At 38.9% G+C, this 25,572-nt stretch overlaps 1 protein-coding gene and 1 long non-coding RNA gene across 6 annotated transcripts in view; one reads left to right on the top strand and one right to left on the bottom strand.

The window, feature by feature from the left end:
• Window positions 1-14: 14 nt before the first annotated feature.
• LOC138112503 (uncharacterized) lies at window positions 15-6,695 on the bottom strand. Of its 2 annotated transcripts, XR_011151758.1 has the most exons (5): window positions 6,539-6,695; window positions 5,824-5,960; window positions 5,172-5,317; window positions 1,579-1,739; window positions 15-733 (listed from the first exon to the last, which is right to left on the bottom strand). It is a non-coding gene; the product is annotated as an uncharacterized lncRNA (long non-coding RNA). The 2 variants fall into 2 exon arrangements; XR_011151757.1 differs by lacking the exons at window positions 15-733; window positions 1,579-1,739 and adding an exon at window positions 2,101-2,358.
• A 52-nt stretch (window positions 6,696-6,747) lies between these two features.
• IDE (insulin degrading enzyme) overlaps window positions 6,748-25,572 on the top strand; it is a 55,123-nt gene continuing 36,298 nt past the window's right edge. Inside the window, exons 1-10 of one of the 4 annotated variants that reach the window (XM_069019714.1) lie at window positions 6,748-6,827; window positions 15,303-15,487; window positions 16,896-17,103; window positions 17,983-18,152; window positions 20,267-20,389; window positions 21,795-21,907; window positions 22,318-22,480; window positions 23,097-23,189; window positions 23,716-23,807; window positions 25,405-25,485. In XM_069019714.1, the coding sequence (XP_068875815.1) occupies window positions 15,328-15,487; window positions 16,896-17,103; window positions 17,983-18,152; window positions 20,267-20,389; window positions 21,795-21,907; window positions 22,318-22,480; window positions 23,097-23,189; window positions 23,716-23,807; window positions 25,405-25,485 (1,203 nt within the window). In that variant the 5' untranslated portion in view covers window positions 6,748-6,827; window positions 15,303-15,327. Of the gene's footprint in view, window positions 6,828-6,933; window positions 7,142-15,302; window positions 15,488-16,895; window positions 17,104-17,982; window positions 18,153-20,266; window positions 20,390-21,794; window positions 21,908-22,317; window positions 22,481-23,096; window positions 23,190-23,715; window positions 23,808-25,404; window positions 25,486-25,572 lie in introns of those variants that run through there. The other 3 variants (XM_069019713.1, XM_069019712.1, XM_069019716.1) reach the window with 3 other exon arrangements.

Genomic DNA, 25,572 nt, shown 5'->3' on the forward strand with positions numbered 1-25,572 from the left:
TGGGCTGGGCTTGGGCTGGGCTTGGGCTGGGCTTGGGCTGGGCTTGGGCTGGGCTTGGGCTGGGCTTGGGCTGGGCTCTCCTCTCCAAGCCTCTGCGCTGCTGGTCCCGCTGAACCGCGACGCGCTATCCGGAGTCTACTCGTACCTGCCGTACGTCTGTGCCGCCAGTACCGGGAGGGGCCAGCAGGACAATGTCCGGCTTCCTCTGCGGCTACCGCTGATACCTACAGGTCTGAGGGCAGCCGAACTCCTCGCCTGACATCAGTCTTCAAGAGTCGTATCATCCATATAACCCTTTCTCACAGGTCAAGCCCTCCGGCCATCCGTTCTTCTGTTCCCTCTAGCTCTCAGGGTGGCTCGCGATTTCTCTAAACATCACGACAAATAAGCGCACCTTGCTAATGCCTTGTGGAATGGAAACACTACTTGGCCCGTTTAAAAAAATGATCAGGTTTCTATTTACACAGTGGGGCACAGTGCTCAGCATTCCCAGCAGGGCACCTGCTGTCCCCATGGCCAGTGGTGCCCCAGCGCAGGTTGCCAGGCAGACACTACCCCCCAGCTGTGCATTTCTGGCCATGCCTGCAGAGCTCTGCTTTGCTCCCTCTGCCCCTTGGGCATGCTTCAACTCAGGAAGGTCTCCAGCACAAATCATCAGCGTCAGTCTGGACTCCACACCTAACTTTCCACACGTTCACAGGTTGGTGTTGCCTTATCGAGTAGTGGGAAAATCCTATGGAAGAATGAAAATAAGTAGTTAAAGGCTCAATACAAAGCACCACGGGTGCACTACATCCATCCTTTTACTTTGAAACTTAATCATGTGAACCACTTTCCCGTCTATGTCACCCTGGCTTCCCTGTGAGACCTTCTTCTGAGGCACTATTAAAAGCTTTGCTAGGTGGAGATCTGTGACAGGATAACAGGTCTTCTGGGTAGAGGGGAAGAAGCAAATGTTAGAGAAGATTCAACTGGTCTGATGTACTTTTTTTTGTTAAATCTGTACTGGCTCCTACAGACTTATACTGTCACCTAACTGTTACAGCCTACAGTGCTTTGCTGTTGTTCTAGGGCCTTTGTAATTTCTGAAATTTAGACTACCCATCTATAATTTTGCACGTGTCCACAACCTTTTTTCCCCCTAAATTTAGCTGCTTTGAATCTTACTATATTCTCTCCTCTGTGAATTCTTAAAGTTAATAACAAATCAATCTTAACCCGTAAGGCTTGAAGTAATTTTCCTGACATGAAGCAACATCCTATGTTATGCTCCTCTACCATTTATCTGAAGAGTTAGAACAATGTCAGAGCCAATCAATCTTACATTAGGCACAAAGAACAAACAATAAACACTAAAATCACTATAACACATTTTGCTTCAGCTAAGTAAGGATTTAATGAAGCAGGAAAATAAATATAATCCATGGCAAACATTGAGACCACCTTTATTCTTGTTTTTTTGTATTCCATCTATGCTAACAGCATAAAGTGATAAAAATCACTTGTACTGACAATTGTGTAGTAGTTACTGCTAGACTGAAAGTCAAATGCAGGTATGCAAATAATCTAAATATTTACCTTTTGCTCTACACTCCTTCATATGGATCATACAAATGAAGGCAGCACTGGAACACAAGAATTGTTCCAATTTCTGCTTGTTCTTTTCTAATATGAAAGTTGTATTTTTCCTCAAAATATAACATCTCTCACAGGCACAGAAGAGATCAAGAGATTCAAACCTGCATTTAAACAACAAGAACTTGTCTGATTACCGAATTATTATAAATTTGGCCAATAGCTACCTTTGCTGTAGCTATGATAAGTGGGAAATGTATTTCTGGTAATCAAGTTAGCTTAAAAAAGCATACAGTTTAATGGCTGCAAGTCTGTTTTACACAGTCAGTTTATAGCACAGGTTGTACATTTTCTTAGACTAGATAGAGCCTAAAGATACTAATACACTATAAACACAAACTGAGTAACAGGGAGCTAGCATGACACAAGCAACAAAAATAAGTATGAGAAAAAGGAAACAAGAATATTTAGTCCACAGTCTTAACAGTCGTTGGGAGAATGACCTTTAAGAAGACAGGTACAACATCTATGACAAATGTTTTATTTTGTTTAAAGAGAGACAAAAACATTACAGAAAACTAAATTATATAATAATACACACAACAGCAAATGTAACAACTTCAGAAGAGGTTGTTAATCCCCACATATGGATGAAGAAGGACAATTTCTAACTAAGGCTTGCAAACAAAAAGTCATTGAATTACAGTGATATTCACAGACAAAACAAACACTGTTTTCCTAGGGCTTGTATCAGATCACCTGGAGAATTGTAGGTGTGGAGGCCTGAAAAACAGTAAAATTGTTTACATGGAACATGATTACCTATGAATGAAGAAAGGTTATATAAGGTATAATAATGGAGAAATTACAGAGATTATATTATACAAATTATATACTATACAAATTATAGAGTTGGGTGAGACTTCTTCAAGGCTTAGTAATACCTGATTCGATTGTCAACATGCTACACAATATATCAACTGTATTGAGCATGTGGAGAGTTTAATATTTTTTAATACTATCAGTGACATAGTAAAAAAATTGCTGATTAATTGCATATTGACATTAAAGGGGAAATCACCTGCGCCTCAGATAAACGTAGAGCAAATTCTAGCCTTTGAACAGCCTGACCAATTGGCCAGTAATATTCTACACCCTGTGTTGTCCACATACAGTAAGTTAAACAACAAGGACTTAGACACAGAGTACTGGTATATTCTCAGCTGAGGACAGGGTTCTCCTTCAGTCAAGGTTAAAGGGTAATTACGTCACTGTTGAAAAGAGATAATGCTATAAAGTAACTACTGTATTGTTAAAAATTAAGGACTCAATGCATATAAGAGGATTAAAACCAGAACTGCTTTCAACTAACCAGGAAAATACACAGAATAAAAGAGTTCTTTTCTTTTTAGGCATGCGTGCCAGATCGCTGTCCAACATAGACACAGATGGTAGGTAGCACTTTTACATCTTTTTATAGTCTTTTTATATTAAAAAATTAACAGTAACATAGGGGGATGTATGCATTTGTGTGATTAGCTCAGAGTCAAGCTAATAATTTTCCACACAGTTACCTATTTTCAGTTAAGGCGTGCAGCTGGATGACATCCTTTAGGTAACAAGAAAAGAAACAATGACTGGGAAAACTGGAAACACACAGACTTGACAGGACTGACTGAAGTCAACAGGAAATATCTCTTTGGCCTCATTATCTTTTAACTTAATTATTTTATTAATTTAATTTTATTCATTCAGAATTTTTATACTGGGAACAGCCAATAGACAATCTTTCTTTCATATATGTCTTGTCATGAAATTGCCACTATTTATTTTGGAGTGGAAATAACAATAGTAAGTTATGCTTTTTTTCCAGCCTGAGGCCAATTTGCTACAAAGCTCTATTATCTATTATATACAATTACAATTTGAATTTAGTCCAGAATTTTATCTATGTAGAAAAGACATGCTTCCATTAGAAGCCTACCAAGATTGTACTTAAGAGTTTCACACTTACTGTCTCTCAGCTTTCAGGCCATACATAAAATACTGGTTTTATTCTAAATTATTTTTAACCTACCTACTTTGAAGATCACCTTCCCTGTACTGTACATTTATGTCACATATCCTGAAGAGGGATCTCTACACTGCTACTTCATAAGATTTTTTCATGAGACTATTTGCATAATTTCCACACTTACTCTAAATTATACTTAAGCTCATTTGGTCTTTTAGACAACACCTGTTCTTCCACTAGGGCAGATGAAGAAGGCAGGACCAAAAGCACCAATTCTCTATGAGCAATTAAAGTTTCATGGGGAAGAAATCTTAGTTGCAAGACTAGACTGAGGAAGGAATTTCACTGAAAGTCCTCTTTACTTTTGCTAAGGGTGTCCTATTAAAAATATCTTTAAAACACTGAAGAGATATCCAAAACAGTTTATGACTCTAATTTTAGCTAGTATAAATGGACATAGAGAGGGGTCAGAGTATAACAACACAATCTGATTTGAATAAACATCAGTGTGTCCTGGGTTTGGCTGGAATAAAGCTAATTTCTTCTCAGTAGCTGTCACAGTGCTGCGTTGCGGATTCAGTATGAGAATAATGTTGGTAACACTCTCATGTCTTGGCTGTTGCCAAGTCGCCTTTATCCTAAATCAGGGACTTTCTTGTGTCTCATGCTCTGCCAGTGAGGAGATGCAGGGAAAAAAAGCTGGGAGGGAGCATAGCTGGGGCAGGTGACTGGAACTGGCCAAAGGGATATTCCACACCACGGAACGTCATGCCCAGAATATAAACTGGGCATTTATATTACCAGTTACCCAGAAGGGCCTGATCGGGCCTTGGGGCAGAGTCTGGCATTGGTTAGCAGGTGGTGAGCAATTGTATTGTACATCACTTATCTTTTTTTTTATAATCATTACTATCATTATTTATTAATGTTATTATTATTATTATTATTATTATTATTGACTTTGTTTCAGTTATTAAAGTGTTCTTATTTAAACCGTCAAGTTTTACCTTTCATTCTCCTCCTCATTCCACCGGGGTGGGTGGAAGGGAGGGAACGACTGCCTGATGCTTAGTTGCCGGGTGGGGTTAAACCAGGACACACCAGTGGCTTTGAATAGCTGCTAAATAAGCTTACAATGGATAAAATAGGTGTAAAGTACAGTAGGTGTGACCTCTATTGCATACCTCTGCTGCAATAGCTATGTTAGATGCTTGAGGAGGTGTGATCTCTCATCACACTGCAGAAACAGAAGTGCTTGTTATAGATCCAGCTTTTAGCAGACCACCAGAGCCTTGCTGGCACCCACTACCTTGCTTCCCCAGGACTGCCCCTGTGTATACTAGGCAAGATTTACAGGAAAAGGTGGGACTTATTAAAGCAGCTAAATACGTATCTGGCCAGCATTAGCTAAATATGTACTACATTAGGATAACAAACTCTCTGTTCTCTCTGTTGGGACCCAAAAAAAGAGTAAATTGTCAGAAACTGTATAATTCTATAGCATTCACCCCTACATGATACAGCCTCTTAATCCCCCAGCTGCTTCAGAAAGGGAGGAGACAGATTGTGAAGGGGCACTCACCCGGCAGTCCTTCTGTCAGACACCATGAGATGAGCCTCTCTGATGCACTGGCAATAGCAACAGGGTGGAATTCAGATTTAACACCTCACCATTTATCCTGTCCTCTTTCTGTCCAGCTTGGTCTTCACTTTTACATGCACTAGGAACTGGAAAAAACCCAGACTGCCTCAAACTAGAATCCCATGAGGACATTTTTCACAGGAGTTAACATACTGTGTTAAAATTAGGCACCCACACAGTTCTAAATCCAAACAGTTGATTGAGGTGAAAACTACCAAATGCCTTGCTCCAACCAGGATGAGTTAACTTGAGAGACAGTTCCATGTCTAAACTGAGGCCAGAAGCGTGGGTGTACTTGATGTAGGCACACAGGTTTTAAACTGGGTAGCTCAGGTAGGGGTAAGAGCATCTCTATAGCAGCACAGACCTCCCTGGAAACCAGCAGATGAACTTCGTCTGTCTACCCAAATTCCCTGACAGATTTTGTTGATTCCCTGTTGATTCTGCTGACCATATGAAGCTGTGTGCTGCCACTTCTTAACAGAAATTTTAACCAAAGCTAACTAGTTTAAAGTTACTTCTGATACTTCTTCAATTCCATTTTTGGGTTCAGATATAACCTTAGTTAACTCATCTGGCCACGTCTTTCTACCTTTTTATGTCAGGAGAGTTCTGTGACTTTCCAGCTGTGAGATACCACCTTTTATAAACGGCAAGCAGTGGCAAAACTAAAATCCGGCGTTAAATGTAGCACACTGTCTTTGTCTTATTTTTTTTCCCCTCATAACTCTGAAAAATAAGACACAGAAAAATAGATACACGTGAAGAAAGCATATTACCAGAACTTCAAACAGCAGGGGGTTTTTTTGAGGCTGGGGAGGATTTGTTGGTTAGTTGGTTTTTGTTCGTTTGGTTTTGGTTTTTTTTGTTTTTAGGGGTTTTTTTTGGTGTTTGTTTGGTTGCTGGGGTTTTTGTTTGTTTGTTTGTTTAATTTTAGGTTTTGTTTTTTTTTTTTTCTTCCTAGCAAGGAATTAAAGCAACTAGCATATCCACGACTTTCCCATAAGGAAATCTACCAAGGAAAAAAAAATCGCCTTAGAACCCCAAATCTACAGTTTTATAACAGAAGTTCAACCTTATCCAGCATTTACATCCTGCGAGGCGAGTCCTGTGTCCGGCGAGGCGGGGCCACAGAACTCCGCGGCAGGTGAGCGGCGGCCAGCGGGCTCCAAGGGGAGCTCCCGAAGGAGGCAGAGCTGCCGGAGGGTGACCTGTCCCTGGGGGACGGAGAGTTTTGACACCCGAAATCTCTGCCTCTCAGGACGGCACTGTACCCACTGTACTCAAATTACGAGGCGTCTAATTACCTTTTGTCTTGGCAGGCACCGCCAGGGACGCGGAACGCGGCCACCAGGAAGCGGGCGGGCAGCAACACAGCCCCTCCGCGGGTGCCGCCCGGGGCCGCCTTTCGCGCCGCAGCCCCGTCCGCCTCCGCCGGGCGCGGCCCCCCCGCCGCGGCGAGTGTCGCCCCGGCTCTCCGCCCAGCCACCCACCCCCTCCGCCGCCTCCGCCTCCTCCCAGAGGCCCCCGGCCCCCTCCCCAGCCGCAGCCCCGGCTCTCCCGGCGGCAGAGGCGGCAGCTCCCAGCACCCCCCAGGTACGGGTCCCGCCAGGCCCGGGCGCGGAGGGCGGACGGGACCCCGCGGGCGCCGGGAGGGATTGGCCGGGCGGCGGGGGGAGGCGGGCGGAGAACATGGCGCCGGGGAGCGGCGCGTGCTGAGGCGAGCGGAGCCGGGCCGGGCCGGGCGGCGGGGCAAGGCCAGGCCAGGCCGGCGCTGGCGGCGGGGCCGCCAGGGATATGCGGCAGCGGCTGTTCTCTGTGCTGAGCCGGGCTCTGCCGGGCTGGACGCGCCCCTGGGCCGCCCCGGCCTCGCGCTCCTTCCCTCAGGGCCAGCGGCGCAGCTCTCTCGGGTACGGTGCGAGTGCGGCGGGGCCGGGGCAGGGCCGCGGGTACCGGGGTCGTGTGACCCGGAGCGGTGAGGCCGGAGAGCCCCTGCGGTGTTGTGTAAGAGGCGGCGGCGCGGCCGGGCGGGGGGACCTTGTGAGTCCTGGGGAGTGCCCTGCCCCGAGTGCGGCAGGGAGCCGGGGAAGATCGGGCCGCGGAGCGGGGCTGGCGGTGGAGCTTTCCGGGGAGGCGGTGGGCGAGCTGGGGGTGGCGGGGCCGTGTGTGCCGAGGAGGCCTGAGCCCTGCCTTGTGTCCTGCCTTGTGTCCTGCCTTGTGTCCTGCCTTGTGTCCTGTCCTGCCGCCCGGGAGAGCCCGGGCTGACGTGCTCCGGTGTTTGCAGCTGCACCTCCCTTGACAAAGCAGGCTTGGTCATCAGCCGTGCGGCTTTCGTTGCCCGGGGGCTTGCTTTGTTGTTCTCCTTCCTCCTCAAAAAACCTCTATGAATTGTCGTGTTACTTAACTTGCCATGTCTTCCTAAGGCATAATCATGGAAACAACAACAAAAAAGTTTAAAATCCTTAAGAAGAAACTGCTAACAGTTACCCAAAGTTGATGGCCTCTTCAGTTTCTGACGAGTTGTCTGGCACTGGCATTGTGCGGGGCTTGTTATTGCGTGTTTGTGTTACCAGTGTCACCAGCTCCAGTGGAGAGAGCGCAACTAACCTCGGTCAAGGGAGGAGCGGGCGAGAGGCTTGGCATAGCTTACTTTTAGGGGCAATTTAAACTGCGTAACAACTCGGCAAAGTTTTTCCAGGAAGGGAGCTGGGGTGAGGGACAAAGGCTAAGTTGTTGTCTTTCTTTCATTAACACTGTATCTGTTACCTTAGTAGCCAAACCTATTTTTAATACTGCACAAGTAAGAGACGTCAAAAGTAGCATCTTTCCGGTGAAAAAAAGTGAGTTATGATGACTCATAATGTCGGCGCTCGTGTGTCAAAATTCGGGTGCACTGTTACTGTTCATTATTGCTATTTATGCTTCAGAATTGTAAAGGTAATCCACGGTGTATATTCGGAGCTAATGCTTTTCTCAGGCTGTAGTTTCTCCTGCTAGGTTACGCCTCTTTACGCATGTGAATATATGCAGTATTCGGACTTAACTTTATATATGTGAGTAGGCCTGTTATGTTTTCATACTGCCTACAACCATGATTTAATCATACATTTAATTTTAATTGTGAATTAGGATTTACATAAATGATAATGAAATGAGAGCAGGCATAGTTCTTTCATGTGATGATTCTTTTAAGATGTGAAAATAAAGAACCTTTTTTCAGTTACATGTTCCCTGTTTCCATTTCTGTATTTTTTCATGCTTGAACTTTTTCTCCTCATAACATTTTTAACCTTCATCTCTATGTCAAGTAGCAAGGTAATTTCTTAGTTACAACTTACCTCCTTTTCATCTGATGTACAGCATTAAAATTATCTATTCTGGTGCCTTGAAGTCCCTTGAAGGATTTTGTTCCTATGTTTGCCTGCTTTTTTTGCTCGCTTTCTCCTTTCTGTCTTCAGTCACTGTAAGGCTGTGGCTTAATCCTTGGATGAAACGGTACCTTTGGGAATTGATTGAAGTGTCAAGCATATAACTTATTTTGCACATGAATACAGAAGCACTCCCCACCCCTGTTAGATCCAGAAGAAAGAGGGAAGGGACAAGAAGTTCATTACCTCCAGTGTTTCGCAGTACTGGAAGGTATTAGGCTCCTAGCTATAGGGGTCATTGGTGGTTATTGTAGAAGTCATTTACTAAAAATGCAGTCAGACCATTTGAGAAATGGCATGTGGGGTTGATATTTTTGATACGTTAATGCTATTGTATTAGATACTTTTATAGTAACTTTAGTTACTGATCTTTTAACTGCATAGAAATAAAAACGTTTGTAGTAAAAATCTAGAGAAATCGCTTTAATCAGTTTTGTGTCTGGTTATGTATTTGTATATGCATGATCTGTCAGTGAGTATCTTTTGCTTTCAACTTTTATGATGCACATAAGTTGCTCAAATATTCTTATGAGGTAGCACTGTATGTATATAATAAGGTGATTTTTGATGGATCCTGTTTGAAAGTTGCTTCACTACAGCTTTCTATTAAAATCTTACCTTCTGCATCTTGCTTTTAGAATGAGTCAGAACTATAGCTTGCCTGAACAATTGAGATGGGAAAGAATGCTGTAGGGCTGAGAGTTTATTTATAATTTTAACAGTAGAACCAGAATTGAATTGTCCAAAATCGTAAAAACTAACCTACAGAATAGGTGAACAGCCAGGACTTCCTTTGTTGAAACACACCACTGACTCTTGTAAACTGCTCATTATGGGTTTGTTGCTCTAGCGTTAGATAAGCAGTTGCTTTTAATGTAGGATTACAGTGCTTTTAATGATTCAGAATTCTATAATTCTCTCTGTTTTTGTTGCTAGATCAGATTTTCTTGCCAGTTCTCTCATCTTTCTGTGAATTTCTTGTTGTTATGCAGTATAACTGAAGTATTAGTCTCATCTTGTGTTTTGTTTTTTTTAATTCAGACCTCACAAGTTTTTCTTTTTGAGGATACAAGACAGATGGTAGCATAAAGCATTAAGTGAGTTGGCTTTACAAAGAGTTTTGAGCAATCTGATGTGCTACTTGCACATAAAATCTATGAAATACACAAAGCACAGAGGTCTCTCCTGTAGCATCCAGTTTAACATTTCCTGCTATGTGTGCAGGGCCATGTGCTAGACACCACCACAGTCCTGGGGCTGTGGAGCAAGCCCTGCAACTGTAGGCTGGGTGATGGAGGAAAAATGTCAGGGGGAGAGGAAGAGAGAATGAGAACCACTGGTCTGCAAGTATTCAGTGAACAAAGCAATTAATTGAATTAATGAGTACATTTCTTAAGAGAATGTGTAAAATATGCATTGAAGCAGTTGATCACGTAGCACAGAAACTAGTCTGATCAGTCATGTTCTTAACATGCAATTTGAAAATACTGATGCAAGCCAAATTACTATGCCAGATTTGTGAAAATTTTAATGATACTATATTTCAATGACATCTAAAGATTAAAACCAGATAAATTTACTTAATAATCACCCCTCCCTCCCCCTCCCCCTCAGGTCTTCCAAATAATCAAAGGCTTCAAAACCCTTTTGGAATTTTGTAAAATATTGAAGCAAGGAATTGCTAGGGAAAGATTATTGTTTTATTTCTGGTGAATGTGGTTGGAGTTTGTTTACCTTAGAGGTTGTGTTTGGATTAATTGTTTGGGGCAGTTTTTGAGGACACAGGAAAAGTAAGCTCAAGCTATTTAGAGATTAAAAAAAACTTCTTATCCTTTATTGCCCTATGTAAAATCAGGCTGTATAAGGTCCTGCCTTTTTGTTTGACTTTTTTACCCAGTGCTTTGGAAACTGTGGAGTGGTCTGGTTAAGGAATGTAGATTTAGGGCAGTAAATTAGCTTTATGGTGTCTTGATTGTATATCCCATCTCTTTTGACCAGCACATCATTGTACTTCTCAGGCCAGTTACTCAGCTGGGGCCTGATCTTATGTGTGAAAGTACCAGGGCCCTTGTTTTTGCCAAGGTCACATGTGGTATGCTCTTATTAATGCTACTGGTAATTCCTGTACACCAGTGTTACACACCAGTGTTTCTGCTGTCACGTTGGCAGTGAAGCCTCTGGCAGACCAAGTTTTACTGCTGTGATCTAGAAGTTGTAGAAGCTGGACTCTTTGGGAAACAAGAGCAAGGTAGGCATCTGCCCTGGCCACCATCATTAGGAGGGAATTTTCTGAGTCAATTACAGGCTTGGCAAAAAGCTGCAGACTGAGGTTCTGAAAATGCTTTAATTGTAGCGAGACTTTAGAATTTCTTCAAAATGAACTACATAACAAAACCTTATAAATATTCATCATCCTCAAACTTGCCTGATTTGGCATGATTAGTTGTTCTTAATAACTTGGGAGCACTGATTAAATCATTGTGGGTCTTTGTAGTTGGATCTTTTGTGTATGAAGTAGTGTGCTGAATTCCTGATGAGTTTAAAAGTGATAAAACATGTTAACATTTTGAGCAGTTTATCTACTTATGCAGTCTGTCTGCCTGTGCATGCAATCAGAATTATTTAGATCAGTATCAGGAATGTGTTAGGATCTCATACATTCTCTAGCTTCATGACAAGCAAATTCACACAAGATTGATGCTTTATGGATGTTGAATCATGAAGTATTTTAATCTCTAAGTGTCTAAAGGAAGAATTGATGAACCTGTAGCCTGCAAGAGTATGGATAGTCTCCTGAAGAATCTCTTTTGGTAGTGTTCACCTGAATTGATTTAATTTGTTGATTTTTTTTTTAGAGGTTACTCTTTTGCTGCTCCATTTTTATTTCATTCTTAGTAACAGAACTTAAAGTATTTGTCTGATTTTAGAGAAAAATTTTACTGCCTACAGTTTAGTCTAAAAAAATTACATTTTTATTAAAACATACAGGTGAATGGAAATGTTAGGAGAGTAGGTAGATTCATGATTGTCTTCCTGGTAACGTGACTGTTACCCATAAAAGAATATTACTATGCCATCAAATTCTATTGCTATCATGATCAGAAGTAGGTGCAAGAGACAAAGAGGAGGGGTCCAGACCTGTGCAAGAACACAGATTTACTTGGTTGTTGCAAGGCCATGAGGTTGCAACTTAAGAAGTTCATGGACTCCTCCAGAGTGCTCAGTTCGGTGCTGTCATCCTTGTAAGAGAGGTGAGAAAACTCTGGCTGGTGGTTCTGCAGCACCGGGCCGCCTGCCAAAGCACACAGCACTTCTTTTTTTCCACGCATTGGCAGCTGGAGAAATCTTCAGGTAAACCAAGATGGATCAGTGAATAACACAGAGAACATGCTACCAATGGTAGCTCCCTTGCAGGGCAGAACAGAGATTCTCATGCAATGAAGGTTTCACTTCATTCTGGTAAATGGTAAGCAACTAGTTGCATAAAAACTTCAAGCAAACAGGAATTTAAAGGCAAATGATAGAAAACAAGCATCAAAATGTGCTGAGATGGTAACTTGCCTTTCACCTGGAGCAGACCTGTGTCTAGCACTTGACTTCAGTATGTGCATACTGTCATGACAAAAAAAATCTTGAGAAGCACTTTGGAGTTTGTGCCTTGGGGGTCATATTTTTATTAGCTAGTCACATTCTTGCATTGAAGCAACCCTCAGGAGTTTCTGTTAATTGGTTTTCAAATATGGTCCTTTAATTGTTCAAACATTGGACTTAGATTTCACTACACAGCCTAATTTTTAATTAAAGTAAGTTTGCTAAAATAACTTTGAGAGATTAAAATAGTGAAGCAGAATCATATATCACTTAATCCCACTCTCTAATATTCTGTTTGCAGGTGAAACCTGGCATCCCCAGAGAGCCTTGCTGGTTCCAAGGGACTGCCTGCCTGGAAATGATTACAAAAGTGGAACCTCAAAGAATAGAATATAATTTCACTAGAAGTGCAGTAATTGAAAATTCGGTGTTGGTTTTAACTGATACTTTTCCTGTACAAGTGAAGTAATTTTGATGAGGAGGAAGAATATTTCCTATTCATTGAGTCGGGACACTGTTCTTAGTTCAGACATCCCTGTTCTTTTTTCTTTCTACCTATGTCATCTTTCCACCTGTAATTTTTGAGCCAGTGGAAGAATTTTCTCTGCCACGGTAGTGCTTTGTATTGTTCCTGCTATTTTGGCTTTATTAGACATCTTCCTCTGTTGCTTCTGTTTTGTGAAAGTAGTATGGTAATATTTCTTTTAATGTTTTTGTTAGGCTCTGCAATAAACGTAGCAGCTCCTTTGTGGAAGGCTTGCTTTGCTACTGACCAGCAGTATCCAGTGCTCACTGTAATGACAGTACAGCAAGTAGCTATAGTACATGGACTTTAGGACAGCTTCTGGACATGACTTTAGAAATTAAGCTACTTTTCAAAAAATAAGTACAGAATTTCTGGTTTTCTTACTTTTTTTTTTTTGCCTGTGGTTAAAAGCAGTTCTGTTGTCAAAAAGTGGTTTGTAGAGTTTTAGGATTCTGGTGTGAAAGAATGGATTGTGGTATTTTTATAAAGCAATTGCACTTACTTGAAAACTGTGCAGGAAAACAGTAATGGGGGGAATGTTTAGTATTGGGTCTCACAGTTTACTCCTTAAGAAAGTGTAATTTTTTCTTCTCACTTTTGTATTGTAGTAACACAGCACCAGGAGGAATAGTACTTAAGCAGGAAGGTGTTGGTCTTGTTCTTTTGACATATTTGCCTTCCAGGAGTATTGCATACTTGATCAGCCCTTGCTTTTATTTGAGTTGTCTGGTACTGCGATTCACTTTGCAGCAAAATAATTGTAGGTAATCATGCAAACCCATTTGAAGTTAGAGAATGTTGTATTCACAATGCCCACTGAAATAACAGTGAAGATGGAGATAAAAATTTCAGTCCTTGGTTTGAAGGCTTAATTACTGATTTTGTCCTTTTGGAAATTGTAGGTTTTTCCTGTACTGGAATTTTACTAGCAAGCTGGAGGTAGCCTATGAAGGAGGCAGAAGTATGGAATGATAATAAAATGAAGTGGAGGTGTACAGCTTCACAAGACATCAATTGAAATCTCATAAGATTTCATAGCTGTGTAATTTGATGAATCACGTTGGAAACATGAGTCATCTGAGCAAACAGTAAAGTTCTGTGACTTAGTGATGTGGTGTAGAAATAACAGGGAGATATCAGATGACAAGGAAATTGTATAACATTTAAAGAAACCCCACAACTTGAATGGTTTATAGTATATATGTGTCTTCTGACAAGCAGCTAGTCTCTTACTGAGATAGAATATTCTAGCTGAAAGCCAAGCTATAGGTGTTCATTACCAGACATGGAATCAGGAGCTTAAGGGACCTCCTTGTTCTCCTGCATACTTAGATTTGTCAATCCAACTTGAGTGCAAGTCAAAAACAATTAGGAACAGTTTTGTTACTGATTTTCATATATGAAAAGTAGTATCTATTCTCACTTCAAAAATTTTACACGGTATCTTTAGTAAAGTATTTCTTCTTAAAATGCTGAACTTTGAACATGGAGGCATCTTTTAATCATTAGTACAGTTTGTATCAGTGCTGTTGATGCAGAGAACAGAGATGTTGTGGTACTTGGACTAATCTTCATATTTCAGTGGTATCTGCATTTTTTCAGAGGAAGAAGGCCCATAGATATTCCAAGCAGGATTGGCCTGAGCACAGGGTTAAACTAGTGGCTAAATGATCAGTTTAAATGAGAGTGTACACATTTAAATTTAAATTCAGCATTTCAGCTACTGTTTAGTGATTACATTTGACTACACTTTTTTTTTTTAAGTATTTCATAGTGAGAGAACCATGTTTTACTAGTGGAAATGTTTCCTTCTAAAATGCAATGAATGGCACATTTTAAAAAGTTACTTCATATTGTTTATAGCTTTTGCTTAGAGACATTCAGATTCTGAATCAGTCACACTTCCTTAGCATTTCAAAATTGTGCCTTTAAAGAAGGGTATCTTGTAGCATCTGTTAAACTAATGGTAGAAGTTTAAACATGAGACAATCTATCCCTGTTTATCATGGCAGTTCTGCAGTCTTTGTATTTTTATGGCAGTAATGCAAACAGTGTTACCATTTATTGCTTGAGTGTACAAATCCAGTGGTCTGTTAGTAAAATTTTGTTTATCTGACAATCAGAGTTACAGCATTTGTAATATAATCAACAATTTAGATACATGAAATACTTTCCTGAAGTTTGAAAGTATACTTGAGTTAGCAGTGTATACTTCATTTGATTTAATTTTGATCATAATCGAATAAAGGGATGACATTTATTAAGTTTGGGTTGTTTAAGTTAATGTGATACTTGAAGCATTCAATTAAGTGATGTACATTTTTAAATGTTTCTTGCTCTTCAAGGTTTCTTTTTTTTTTTTTAGCAGCAATATCTTTCAGGGTCTGAATTTTAGGCAAATTCAGTGAATTTTGCACATAATAGAACTTCTAGCTGTCAGTATTGCTCTGTATTGTCTAACATAATATTAAAGTACTAGCAAGGCTTAAGTGAAAATAATAAGAAATTTCTTCTGTTTTCTTTAAGGTTTCAGAAGGAGACAAACAACAAAATGAACAATCCAGCTATTAAGAGAATAACAAATGAAATTATCAAATCACCTGAGGATAAACGAGAATATCGTGGACTGGAATTGGCAAATGGCATTAAAGCTCTTCTCATTAGTGACCCCACCACAGATAAGTCTTCAGCAGCACTTGATGTACACATAGGTATTCAATTCATGTTGTGTTCATTATGTCACTAATAAAAATGCTTAAAGTTTTTGGTATCTTGATGCAAATAAACTGACAGTAGTGGTATGTAGGTGGCAGCCTAGCCTTTTATTGTAGTTTATAGTTTGTTTAATTCTTTGACGCATCAAGTTGAAAATTATTAGAGCTAAATGCTCTTACTGTACTCTGTGTTTACTCAAGTGTAGCTCAGTCAGTTGAAAGACTGCTTTTAACCATTAAGTTTCAGATTTAAGATCTGTTATGAAAGATCTTTTGTAAGCAGAAAAGGGGCGGGTGTAAGTGCAATTATTTCAGACAGCTCCATCTGTCATGTCAGACTTTTTTTTTCATGCGAAGTTGTTGATGTGTAGAGGTGACAAAATGCTGTAGTGCTAGAGAAGTTGAAGAGGCACTCCCTAACTTCAGTGATGCTTATGTGTGCAAACAGAAATATGGGAAATAAAAGGGGAAGGCAATTACTTTGACTCTTTGGAATAATGGAAGCCTTTTCTTATATCTGAGGTATTTCTAAAGCTTGTGTAGTTTTTCAGTTGCTTGGAAAGTATAATTCATGTGTGCATAACCTAAACACCCTCTTGCCATTTCTGTAGTTGGGAGTACTTGCTGCTGTTTGCGTTAGGGCAGAAGTAATAGAGGGACTTCAAAAGCTTCTGGCCTTTTTTGTTATGGGGATGGCTGTCCCACATCATTATTTAGTTCAGAGGATCCCGAATGTGGTTTTGTTTAGGTCCTGTGACAGTGACAGCCAACTGCAGCATCCAGTTCCTGCACATGTGCTGGAGGAGATGTATCTGTTGCCTTCATCTCCACTCTCCCACTGCACATTGCTGCGCATTCTGAGGCAGGACTGCTGCTCTCAAACTTCTGCCTTTCTCTCTTCCATTCTTCCAGATCATTATTTTAATCTGCTTGTTTTTACACCTACTATCTGGTCATCCACAGCTGCTTGTGTTCAGGCAATTACAGGTTATCACTCGTCCTATAAACTACAGGATAAATAACTCTTTAATTATGGTTGACAACTGCTGCCTCTTAACACAGTGCAGTTACTAAAGTCAAAGTATAGATTTCAGAGCAGTGTGATTTGCCAGGTCTTTACAGATTATGAGTCAGGAATTTCAATTTAAAATAGTCTGTATAAGGAGGTGCAAGCTGATCTGGAGAGGCAGTTTGAGCCACTAATAGGTTCAGTTACTGATTGTAATTTTTTAAAGTATTGTTTTGAAGATTAAGTTTAGTTGACTGTAGTTGCACAAGTGTCTTCTTACTGCTACAGAATTGATATAATTGCCTGAAGCAACATACTATAATATAAAGCACTTTAAGACTTAATGTTTTAGTATTACTTTTTATGATTGGTTACATAAAATTTTTCCTCTTGCAGGATCCTTGTCTGATCCCCCCAACATTGCTGGGCTTAGTCATTTTTGTGAGCATATGTTGTTCCTGGGAACCAAGAAATATCCAAAAGAGAATGAGTATAGCCAATTTCTAAGTGAGCATGCTGGGAGCTCAAATGCTTTCACGAGTGGTGAACATACCAACTATTACTTTGATGTATCACATGAACATCTAGAAGGTGCACTGGACAGGTAAACACATATTTTTAGTATTTCATTATTAAACACATTTTTTAGTATTTAGTATTTTAGTATATTAGTATTATTTAGTATAAATTTTTGTTACAGAGGTTCTACTTGGAGTTATTAGTGTAAAAGTTTTTTGATAGTTCTAACATGATATTTAAAAAGGTAAAAATTATCTTATGTTAAAACTGATAACCATGTATTTTTCAGTTCAGAAGTCTTAGATTTTTTTCATGTAGGAGAGTTCTTCATTGAGGCAGAATTTTTGAAGTTTAAATGTTGTGTTTACACTGAATATATTTGGAAATGCGGGGCACAGAATATGATCACGAATTTACACATTGTGCAAATACTGGGATGGTGCAATCAAATGCTGTGCTTCCCATGGGATCCTTATTGACAGCAAAACAAGGGTGAAGTTTAGAAATATAGTAGGATTCTCTTAGCAGAGGGAACTTGCTGAAATCTCAGTGTTATTTGGGAGGGGACAGAAATTGAAAGGTGTGTAGTCAGTGAGGTAGAGTGAGTTTTCTCTTTGGCTTCTCCCTGGATGTCTGACAAGACATATTTCATTGGTGAAATTAAGAGCCTCTTGCAGCTAAACCTCAAAACAGGAGAAATTTTCACTGTGGGAATTGTGATACAAGGCCCTTGATCCTCGTAGTACCTTATATGATGAATATGTTGTTGTTTGCATTTATACACAAAGAACTTGAGAAATAAGGATACTGAATCAGTGTCAGAACTGTTAGAGAATTTGTAAGTTCTGCATTAAAAAATAATGTGTTCAGCTGTTTTCAGGAGGTACCAAGCACCAAGGTTTATACTTCTCTGTTACAATTTATGTGCAGTACTCTTGACTTGAATTAATTTTTTTCTCTTTAGATTTGCCCAGTTTTTTCTGTGCCCTCTGTTTGATGAAAGTTGCAAAGACAGGGAAGTGAATGCTGTTGATTCTGAGCATGAGAAGAATCTAATGAATGATGCCTGGAGGTTGTTTCAGTTGGAGAAGGCTACTGGAAATCCCAATCATCCCTTCAGTAAATTTGGAACAGGTTTGTCAGAATATAATTATCTATTCAGTGGAGTTCTGTGTAACCTACATAGTATTATTGTTTATATAGAATTGCTAAAGACAGACTGAAACAATTCTCCTATTTTCCTCTCCATACATGTTTATTTTGGCGCTTTATGACATTTTTCACATCTTAGACCAAACAGAGCTAGACAAAAGCATAGGAAAAAGATCCAAGACTTGGAGTACAATGATGAAGCAACCTTTATGATTCTGATAATTGCTGCAGTGATTGCTGTTTTCCAATTACTGGATTTGTCATAATTTGGTACTGTTAAGTCTTTGTGCATAACAAAGTGAATGAATTGTATTTAAATTGTTGTTAGTCACATGCTTTTTGTTAACTAATACTGCATTTAGACTAGATGACAGTGACTAGGTCAAATCAGAAAGATCAGCAAAATATCATGAAAACTACTGAGTAGGAATATAGAAACAAAATCTGAACCATAGAGCACAAGAGGAGGAGACAGACAGAATGATCTTGGACAAATCCCAGTCTTCCGGCTGTATTTTTTTTATTGTTCAGGCTTAATTATTCACAGAACGCTTAGTAACAATTGAAAATATACACCCTAAAACCTCAATTCAAAAAGCATAAAAGTTAAGATACCATAGTTCTGGACAAAATCACAAATGTTTGATGCTTTGGTAGAAGTTTAAATGTTGGGTGGTTTTTTTAATGGCATTATTTTCTATGTGAATTTATTTTTGAAACTGTTAAAGTTACAGGACTGCACTGTTTTTGAGCATAATGTGCTCAAAAAAAGTGTTTTCTGGATGGGTCAGTTTGCTCTATGAATAATTGACTCAAATATTGGGTATAGTAGGAGGATGGGAGAGCAGATAATGGGCTTTAAGGGAGTGGTTTCTTCCTCTGTCTCAAGAAAGACAAGAATACCTTTACATCTGTTGATGGAGGGCATAGTTGTGGGTCTGGTAGCCACCTGCCACAAGAGCAGGTATTGCTCTGTTAACCAGTAAAGAGAGGCTGGCTGTAAAAGTGCAACTGTAACTCCATTCTCCAAACCGGTAGATTTCAAAATAAAGCCTTGGGAACTGTGCATTAGTAGGCAGGTGTTCAAAGTACATTCTGTAATCTCTGCTACTGAAGACATTATTTAATTTTTATGTAGCACACAGAAAACGTAAGTGGAAATTGCAGAAATAGTATTGTGCAGTTTAAGGATGTTGTGTAGCTCACAGAAGTGAAATGTTTTCTTGGGGAGGATACCCAAAATGTGCTCAAATTCAACAGCACTAGTCATATTCCCTTCTCCTTAGATTAGATTCTGATTCTGAAATTAAATTACAGCACACAGCCTTCCAGTAGATGTGACTTTGCAGAAGTAGAGCTCAGCTTTGATGGTTTCTATTTACCCAAAGAGTTGAAAACTGTGATGCATTTGGCATCCTTATTGTTTCCCTTTGATCAGCTGGGAGGTTAATCTCGCAGAGTACAGGAATTACTCTCTTTGATGCTTCAGGTCACTCCTCATTGCTGTGCACCCTGTTTGGTCAGCAAACCTTCCATTATTCCTCATCTGTCCATAGGAACAAATGCAGCTTCCAGGTTTCTTTTTAAGGGTGTGCATTTGTGCCCAGATATCCTTCACTGATCTCCCTGAATTAATGCTTATGATGGTGATTCTTCTCCATCATTACCCTCAGTGTCAAGTAATTTTCCCAGCACTTCTGCACTGGCTAGTGTCCATTTTCCTACATCTGCAGTCTTCTGACTGTTGCTTCCTAATGTACTCCAGTACTGTAACAGCACAGTTACTGAACTGAAGCTTTAACTCTATGTTATTTTATTTTATCTTATGTATTGATGCTGTGGGAGTAAACAGAGTAGAGTGTCTAGAACTTTGCCATTTAATTTGTCTGCAAATGGTGAGGAGTATAGGCAAAATATTTAAAACATAAGACACTATTGATCCAATTTTCTTATTATGCATATTGATTATTTTTAGAATTACTGTCCATCCAAAGGAAAGCAGACTGATGAATTTATATATTTCTTTTTGATCTATAAGTTCATAAACATTAAATACTGTTAAACATAAAATATTGTTAATTGGTTTTATGTTACAGGGAACAAATTCACTCTGGAAACTAGACCAACCAAAGAAGGAATAGATGTAAGGCAAGAGCTACTGAAGTTCCATTCTACTTATTATTCATCAAATTTAATGGCCATTTGTGTCTTAGGAAGAGGTGAGTTTTGTTATGTTGGTTGAGTAAGACTTTACGTATATACTTGAAAAAAAAAAGGAGGTTCCAACTGCTTAGAACCTTCCACAGTTGAGATGATACTTAATATAGTTTTGCCAAAAGCTTAATAAGTGTGTTGAAAACTGTTTGCTCTTTGTAAATGTGCTGGCAGACTGGTATTTTTATGGTGTTTCACAGTGATGCTTGGATGGTGAATATGAATAGAAGAAAATGAATTTTTTATCTAATCAAAAGCAAAATTCACTGAGGAATTTTACATGGAAACTTTTTCAGTAAGAATCACCTTGGCAACTGTGAATCTGTACTAAAGAAAACCATCACTGCAAGATTAAATGAATGTGTATTTTGCTAATATGCATGAAAATTAGTAGTTTTTAATAGAATAACATGAAGTTCACAAAATTGTAATATATAGTGGACCCTCTTATCTTGCATTATTTTGTTAGTTGTTTTCCCCAGCATCATTCTGTTAGTGTAGTGTAGGAACATGCATATATTGAGCAGGAAAGATTCTACTTTTTCAATTTAACTGGGATTGTTTCGGTAACGAGGTAACTGCTTATAGAAATCTTTCAAGGGTTAAGGCTGTACTTTGAGATATCCAAGAAATGGATGTTTTGTTTCTTCCAGTGCCCACCCTTGAAAGACGTTCACTAAAAAATTGTCAGATGAATCTTTTTTATCTTATGCTCACTTTGAGAAGTGCTCCAAAAAGCATTTCTTGAGGCAGATAGCAATTTTAACGGCAGAATTTCTACAGAAAGGGTATAGGTCAGTTTAGGTGAGTTAATGCACATTGTCACATTCTTTCTGCAAAAGGTCTGCTCTCATTCTTGGGAAGTACTGCAGTCACAGACTGAAATTAGAATGGATGTAAAATTAGAAGTGCTTGAACAGGTTGCAGGTGTGTGTGTGTGTTGGGTGCTAGGGACATACTTGGCTCACAGTGTACCTGAAGTACTGGACATGAACTGAGGCTAAAGCAAATTCAAGCTTTGGCAAAGATACTTTCACTCTAGAAAATTTGCAGCTGTAATTCCATGTCCCTTAAACTTTTTTGGAATGTTTATTTTTGTAGGTGTTTGATACCTGATGTACCTTTCAGTTCTAGCTTAGATTAGTCTGTAAAATGTAAAGAAAGATATATTTTCAGTTACAGGGTTTATTTTAATCATGATTGAAGCTTTTCTTTATAAGCATGGTGCTTCTAACATGTTACATTTCAAAATTCAAATATGAATATTTATTTCCTTTCTAAAATTAAAAATCATAACATCATTAAAACTGCCTTTCTGTATAGTTCATGGCTCTCCCAAACAATATTAAAAAAAGTTTGTCGGAATCTTCCTATAATGACTGGTTTTTTTCTGATGTTTCTTTATTCTAGAATCCTTGGATGAGCTGACTTGCTTAGTGGTAAAGTTATTTTCAGAAGTAGAGAATAAAAATGTCCCTATACCAGAGTTTCCTGAACATCCTTTCCAAGAAGAGCATCTCCGGGTATGTATAGAGGTACATCTTCCATCCAGGGTGTATATTTTAAATGTTATTTTTTATGTTTCAGTATTACATTTTGCACTTCACTACTCTTTTATCAGTGTCCCTGTTAAGTTCCATGTTTCTTTATTCATTTTCCACCTACTTTTCCATGCTGAATATAGTTTTGTATATATAGTAAAGGTTGCACATTTGGTTGCAGTTGTAAGCAACTGTGAGATCATTAATTTTTTTTGTTTGTACCATGAGTGGCTGAAGTGTTGCCCTACGTTTTAGATACCTTTACTTTTGAGATTTGGGAGATGTGTTTGTAATGTGTGTGTGTGAAGGGGATATGATACATGCTCCTGAGATGAATCTAATAGATGAGTTTCCCTTTGTTCATGGGTCTTCTTGTTTGTTTTTTCCCTCAGCAACTTTACAAAGTGGTACCCATTAAGGACATAAGAAATCTTTATGTCACATTTCCTATACCAGACCTTCAAAAGTACTATAAATCAAACCCTGGCCATTACCTTGGCCATCTGATTGGGCATGAAGGCCCAGGGAGTCTTTTATCAGAGCTTAAAGCCAAAGGTAAGTCCTTTGAAGGTAGAGAATTGAAAAATATTTGATCACACAGTTATTTAAAGTATAATTATGTTTCACTTGAAACAGACTTCTATATGTTAAAACCCTTCATCTGTTTGAGTAATCTGAACAATTTTGTGCTTTATTTTTTTTCTGCAGCAGGTAGGAATAAATAGGTAACAGTCACTCAGGCTGCTGAGGCTGTTATTTCTTGGACTCCCCTCTATGTGCCTTGTTAGAGAGTTACATGAACTTTAACGTAATGGTCTTGTCTCTATTTTGTCACTAACTTTGAGACTACTGTCAGGTCCCTTAATGTCTGGAAGATTACAAGAGTGTACCTTTTGCTGTTTTACTTTGTATCATTCTGTTCAAAGCAGAAGTAAATTATCCAGTAATCAAATGATCTTGAGTTTGTTATATCACTCAGAGTACAAAGTTGGATAGATCTGACTTGTGTTATGTTTAACTTGCACTGTTTCAGTAGGCATGAAGGAAGTAAAGGAAAACATGTAAATGAATCAAAATGGGTTTTAAAAAATGATGTTGCTGAAGCATGCAAAAAGTTGCATAAATTATTATAGATTTGTTTATGTAATATAGTTTCTTTTTAATGACATAGGATGGGTAAATACTCTTGTTGGAGGCCAGAAGGAAGGTGCTAGAGGTTTCATGTTTTTCATCATTAATGTGGACTTGACAGAAGAAGGACTTTGTAAGTGAAGCACTATCTGTATTCCATGTTATTGCTGATCTGATGGTTCTGTGTTTGTATCTGAAGAGACTAATTGTGATTGTAGCTTGAAAGCCAATTTATTTTAGTGAACTTCTTATTCTGTGTTTAGTTCCTCTAAGTATGCTAACACACTTCACCTAACATAAGAAATGAACTTAGTTAAGGTTATATTAAGTTATTTAATTAAATACTTTATTTGAATTTCTTTAAAAGAAGAGCTGTTAATACCTCTGTGTGCTACTTATTCATACTATTTAGATGCAAGTTAAATTATATTGTAAATCAGTATCTTCACATAAAGACATGTTCAGTGCAATTCTTGGAATTAGCTGGGGACATAAGCACCTTAAATTCATGTTTGGGAAAAACAAGTTTAACTTTGGTGGGATTGCAGATGTACTTAAAGATCTTGATGTATCAAAGTGTAATTAAAAATAAAACCATTTTTGTGTTCCTTAAATTTCTTCTCTGTGCAGAACTGAGTGAATTATTTTTTTCTTTTCAGTGCATGTTGAAGATATTATTTTGCACATGTTTCAATATATTCAAAAACTACGTACAGAAGGACCTCAAGAATGGGTTTTCCAAGAGTGCAAGGTAAGTAATTGGGGCTGTACCATATGTGGTGGTTGTATTTTTGCAAACTCTTTTTTATCATTAGGTTATTTGACTTTGTAAGTAGCATTTAATAATCACATGGTAATTAAGTTTATTAATTTTTAAGATGCAATGACACAAATGACAAGTACATTCAGAATACATTATCTTAACATAGGTGTGAAATGCTCTTATAGAGCTGGGAGTTACTATAGCATAATGGAGGTGAAGGAAGAAGGACCTTACTCTGTCCACAAGGATTTTACATAACTTCCCTTAGTCTTCACTGAAGAAGGAGAAAAACATTTACTGTGAGGAGTAACACTGAATTGGAAATCGAAATGGCTGTTATTCTACCCTCCCTTCTTTTGTGTGTCAAATTGTATAGTTAAGATTGTAAAGGCAATTGACATTTAGTCTGCTGTTTGTTGCCACCACCTTTTTGGAAAGTCAGCTAAAGGCTTTTCATGAAGTACTTTGGCAGTACATGTCAGTCTTTGCTGAACTGTTCGTGCTTCTTTCAAGGCTGGATAGTTCTGTGTGCACAGAGCAAAAATGTGAAGTGTCCTATCAGATAGCACTGCTCTTCTCAGTGTCAGTGTGAAACAAACCCAGTGTTATTTCTATGTATAGTCTCATTGGTTCAGTACATATGCTTGGGTAAAGATTTCTTGTTCCATCTTAGCGTTATTTGATCAAAACTGTTGAGTCTCTCCAAAGTAGAAATTCTGCTGCTGGGTTAGCTTTATTTCCTACACTTTAACACTGTATACCTGTGAAAGTAGTCTCAAGTCTTGTTATCCTCTACTAAAAGTCCTGATGGATTTGTTTCACTGATAGAGTAAGCAAATACAAGGTTTGAACAAGGTAGTTTATCTTCTGTCTTATCCCTCTGTCTTTCCCTTGCTCCTCTTCTCTCCACCCCAGCACTCCTGAGACTGTGGGGTGAGTCAGAGAGCTGGCAAACTAGTATGAAAAGAATCTTTTTGAGTTTACTTTCAGCTGAATTGTTGAATTAATCAGTTTATCTGCATGGTTTCATGGAAGGATGGACCGTCCTTTTCACTGGCTTTAAAGTCTTCAATCTCTTTAATTCACCCTTGCCATTGTATCCTGAGAATGTTGTGTTCTATTTCTGTGGCTGAGACAGCAAAAAGAAACTCACTTTTTCTGTCTCTAAACTTACTCTTGGCTGACTGAACAAAAGCAAGGAAAAAGGAAGAGAGAGGCTTCGATTTGCTAACTTATGACAAACATTGCACTGGAACACTGTGTACTGGTTGTATCAGAGTTGGTGTGTTTTCAAATTATCAGGAAATTTAAATATGTGAGAGATGGGGCAGATCTCTTACTATGAAAAGTACTTACACGACTTGTATAGCACTTCACCTTAGGAGACTATCACAAATTGCTTGTGAATTTGATGCAACTTGAATATTACTGAAAACTTGTGTTAGGTACTTGTCTAACTGCTATAACATGGATACAGCAAAGTACTTCCTTTTCTTTCATTATAAAAAGGAATTAAGTAGCCAGTAATTATTCTTAAAATAGGCTTTAATTTATACTCTTTGATCATTTGTACATTGTTTTCTAGGATCTAAATGCTGTAGCATTCAGGTTTAAAGATAAGGAGCGACCACGAGGTTACACTTCAAAGCTTGGAGGAATGTTGCATGTAAGTGGAGGAGGTCGTTTTTGTTTGGGTGGATTTTTTAACAATCATTTAGCAGTATGTTTGATTATCCACTTAATAAATACAGGC

The sequence above is a fragment of the Aphelocoma coerulescens genome, chromosome 6, assembly GCF_041296385.1.
Source record: "Aphelocoma coerulescens isolate FSJ_1873_10779 chromosome 6, UR_Acoe_1.0, whole genome shotgun sequence".
In the NCBI taxonomy this organism is placed as follows: Eukaryota; Metazoa; Chordata; class Aves; order Passeriformes; family Corvidae; genus Aphelocoma; species Aphelocoma coerulescens.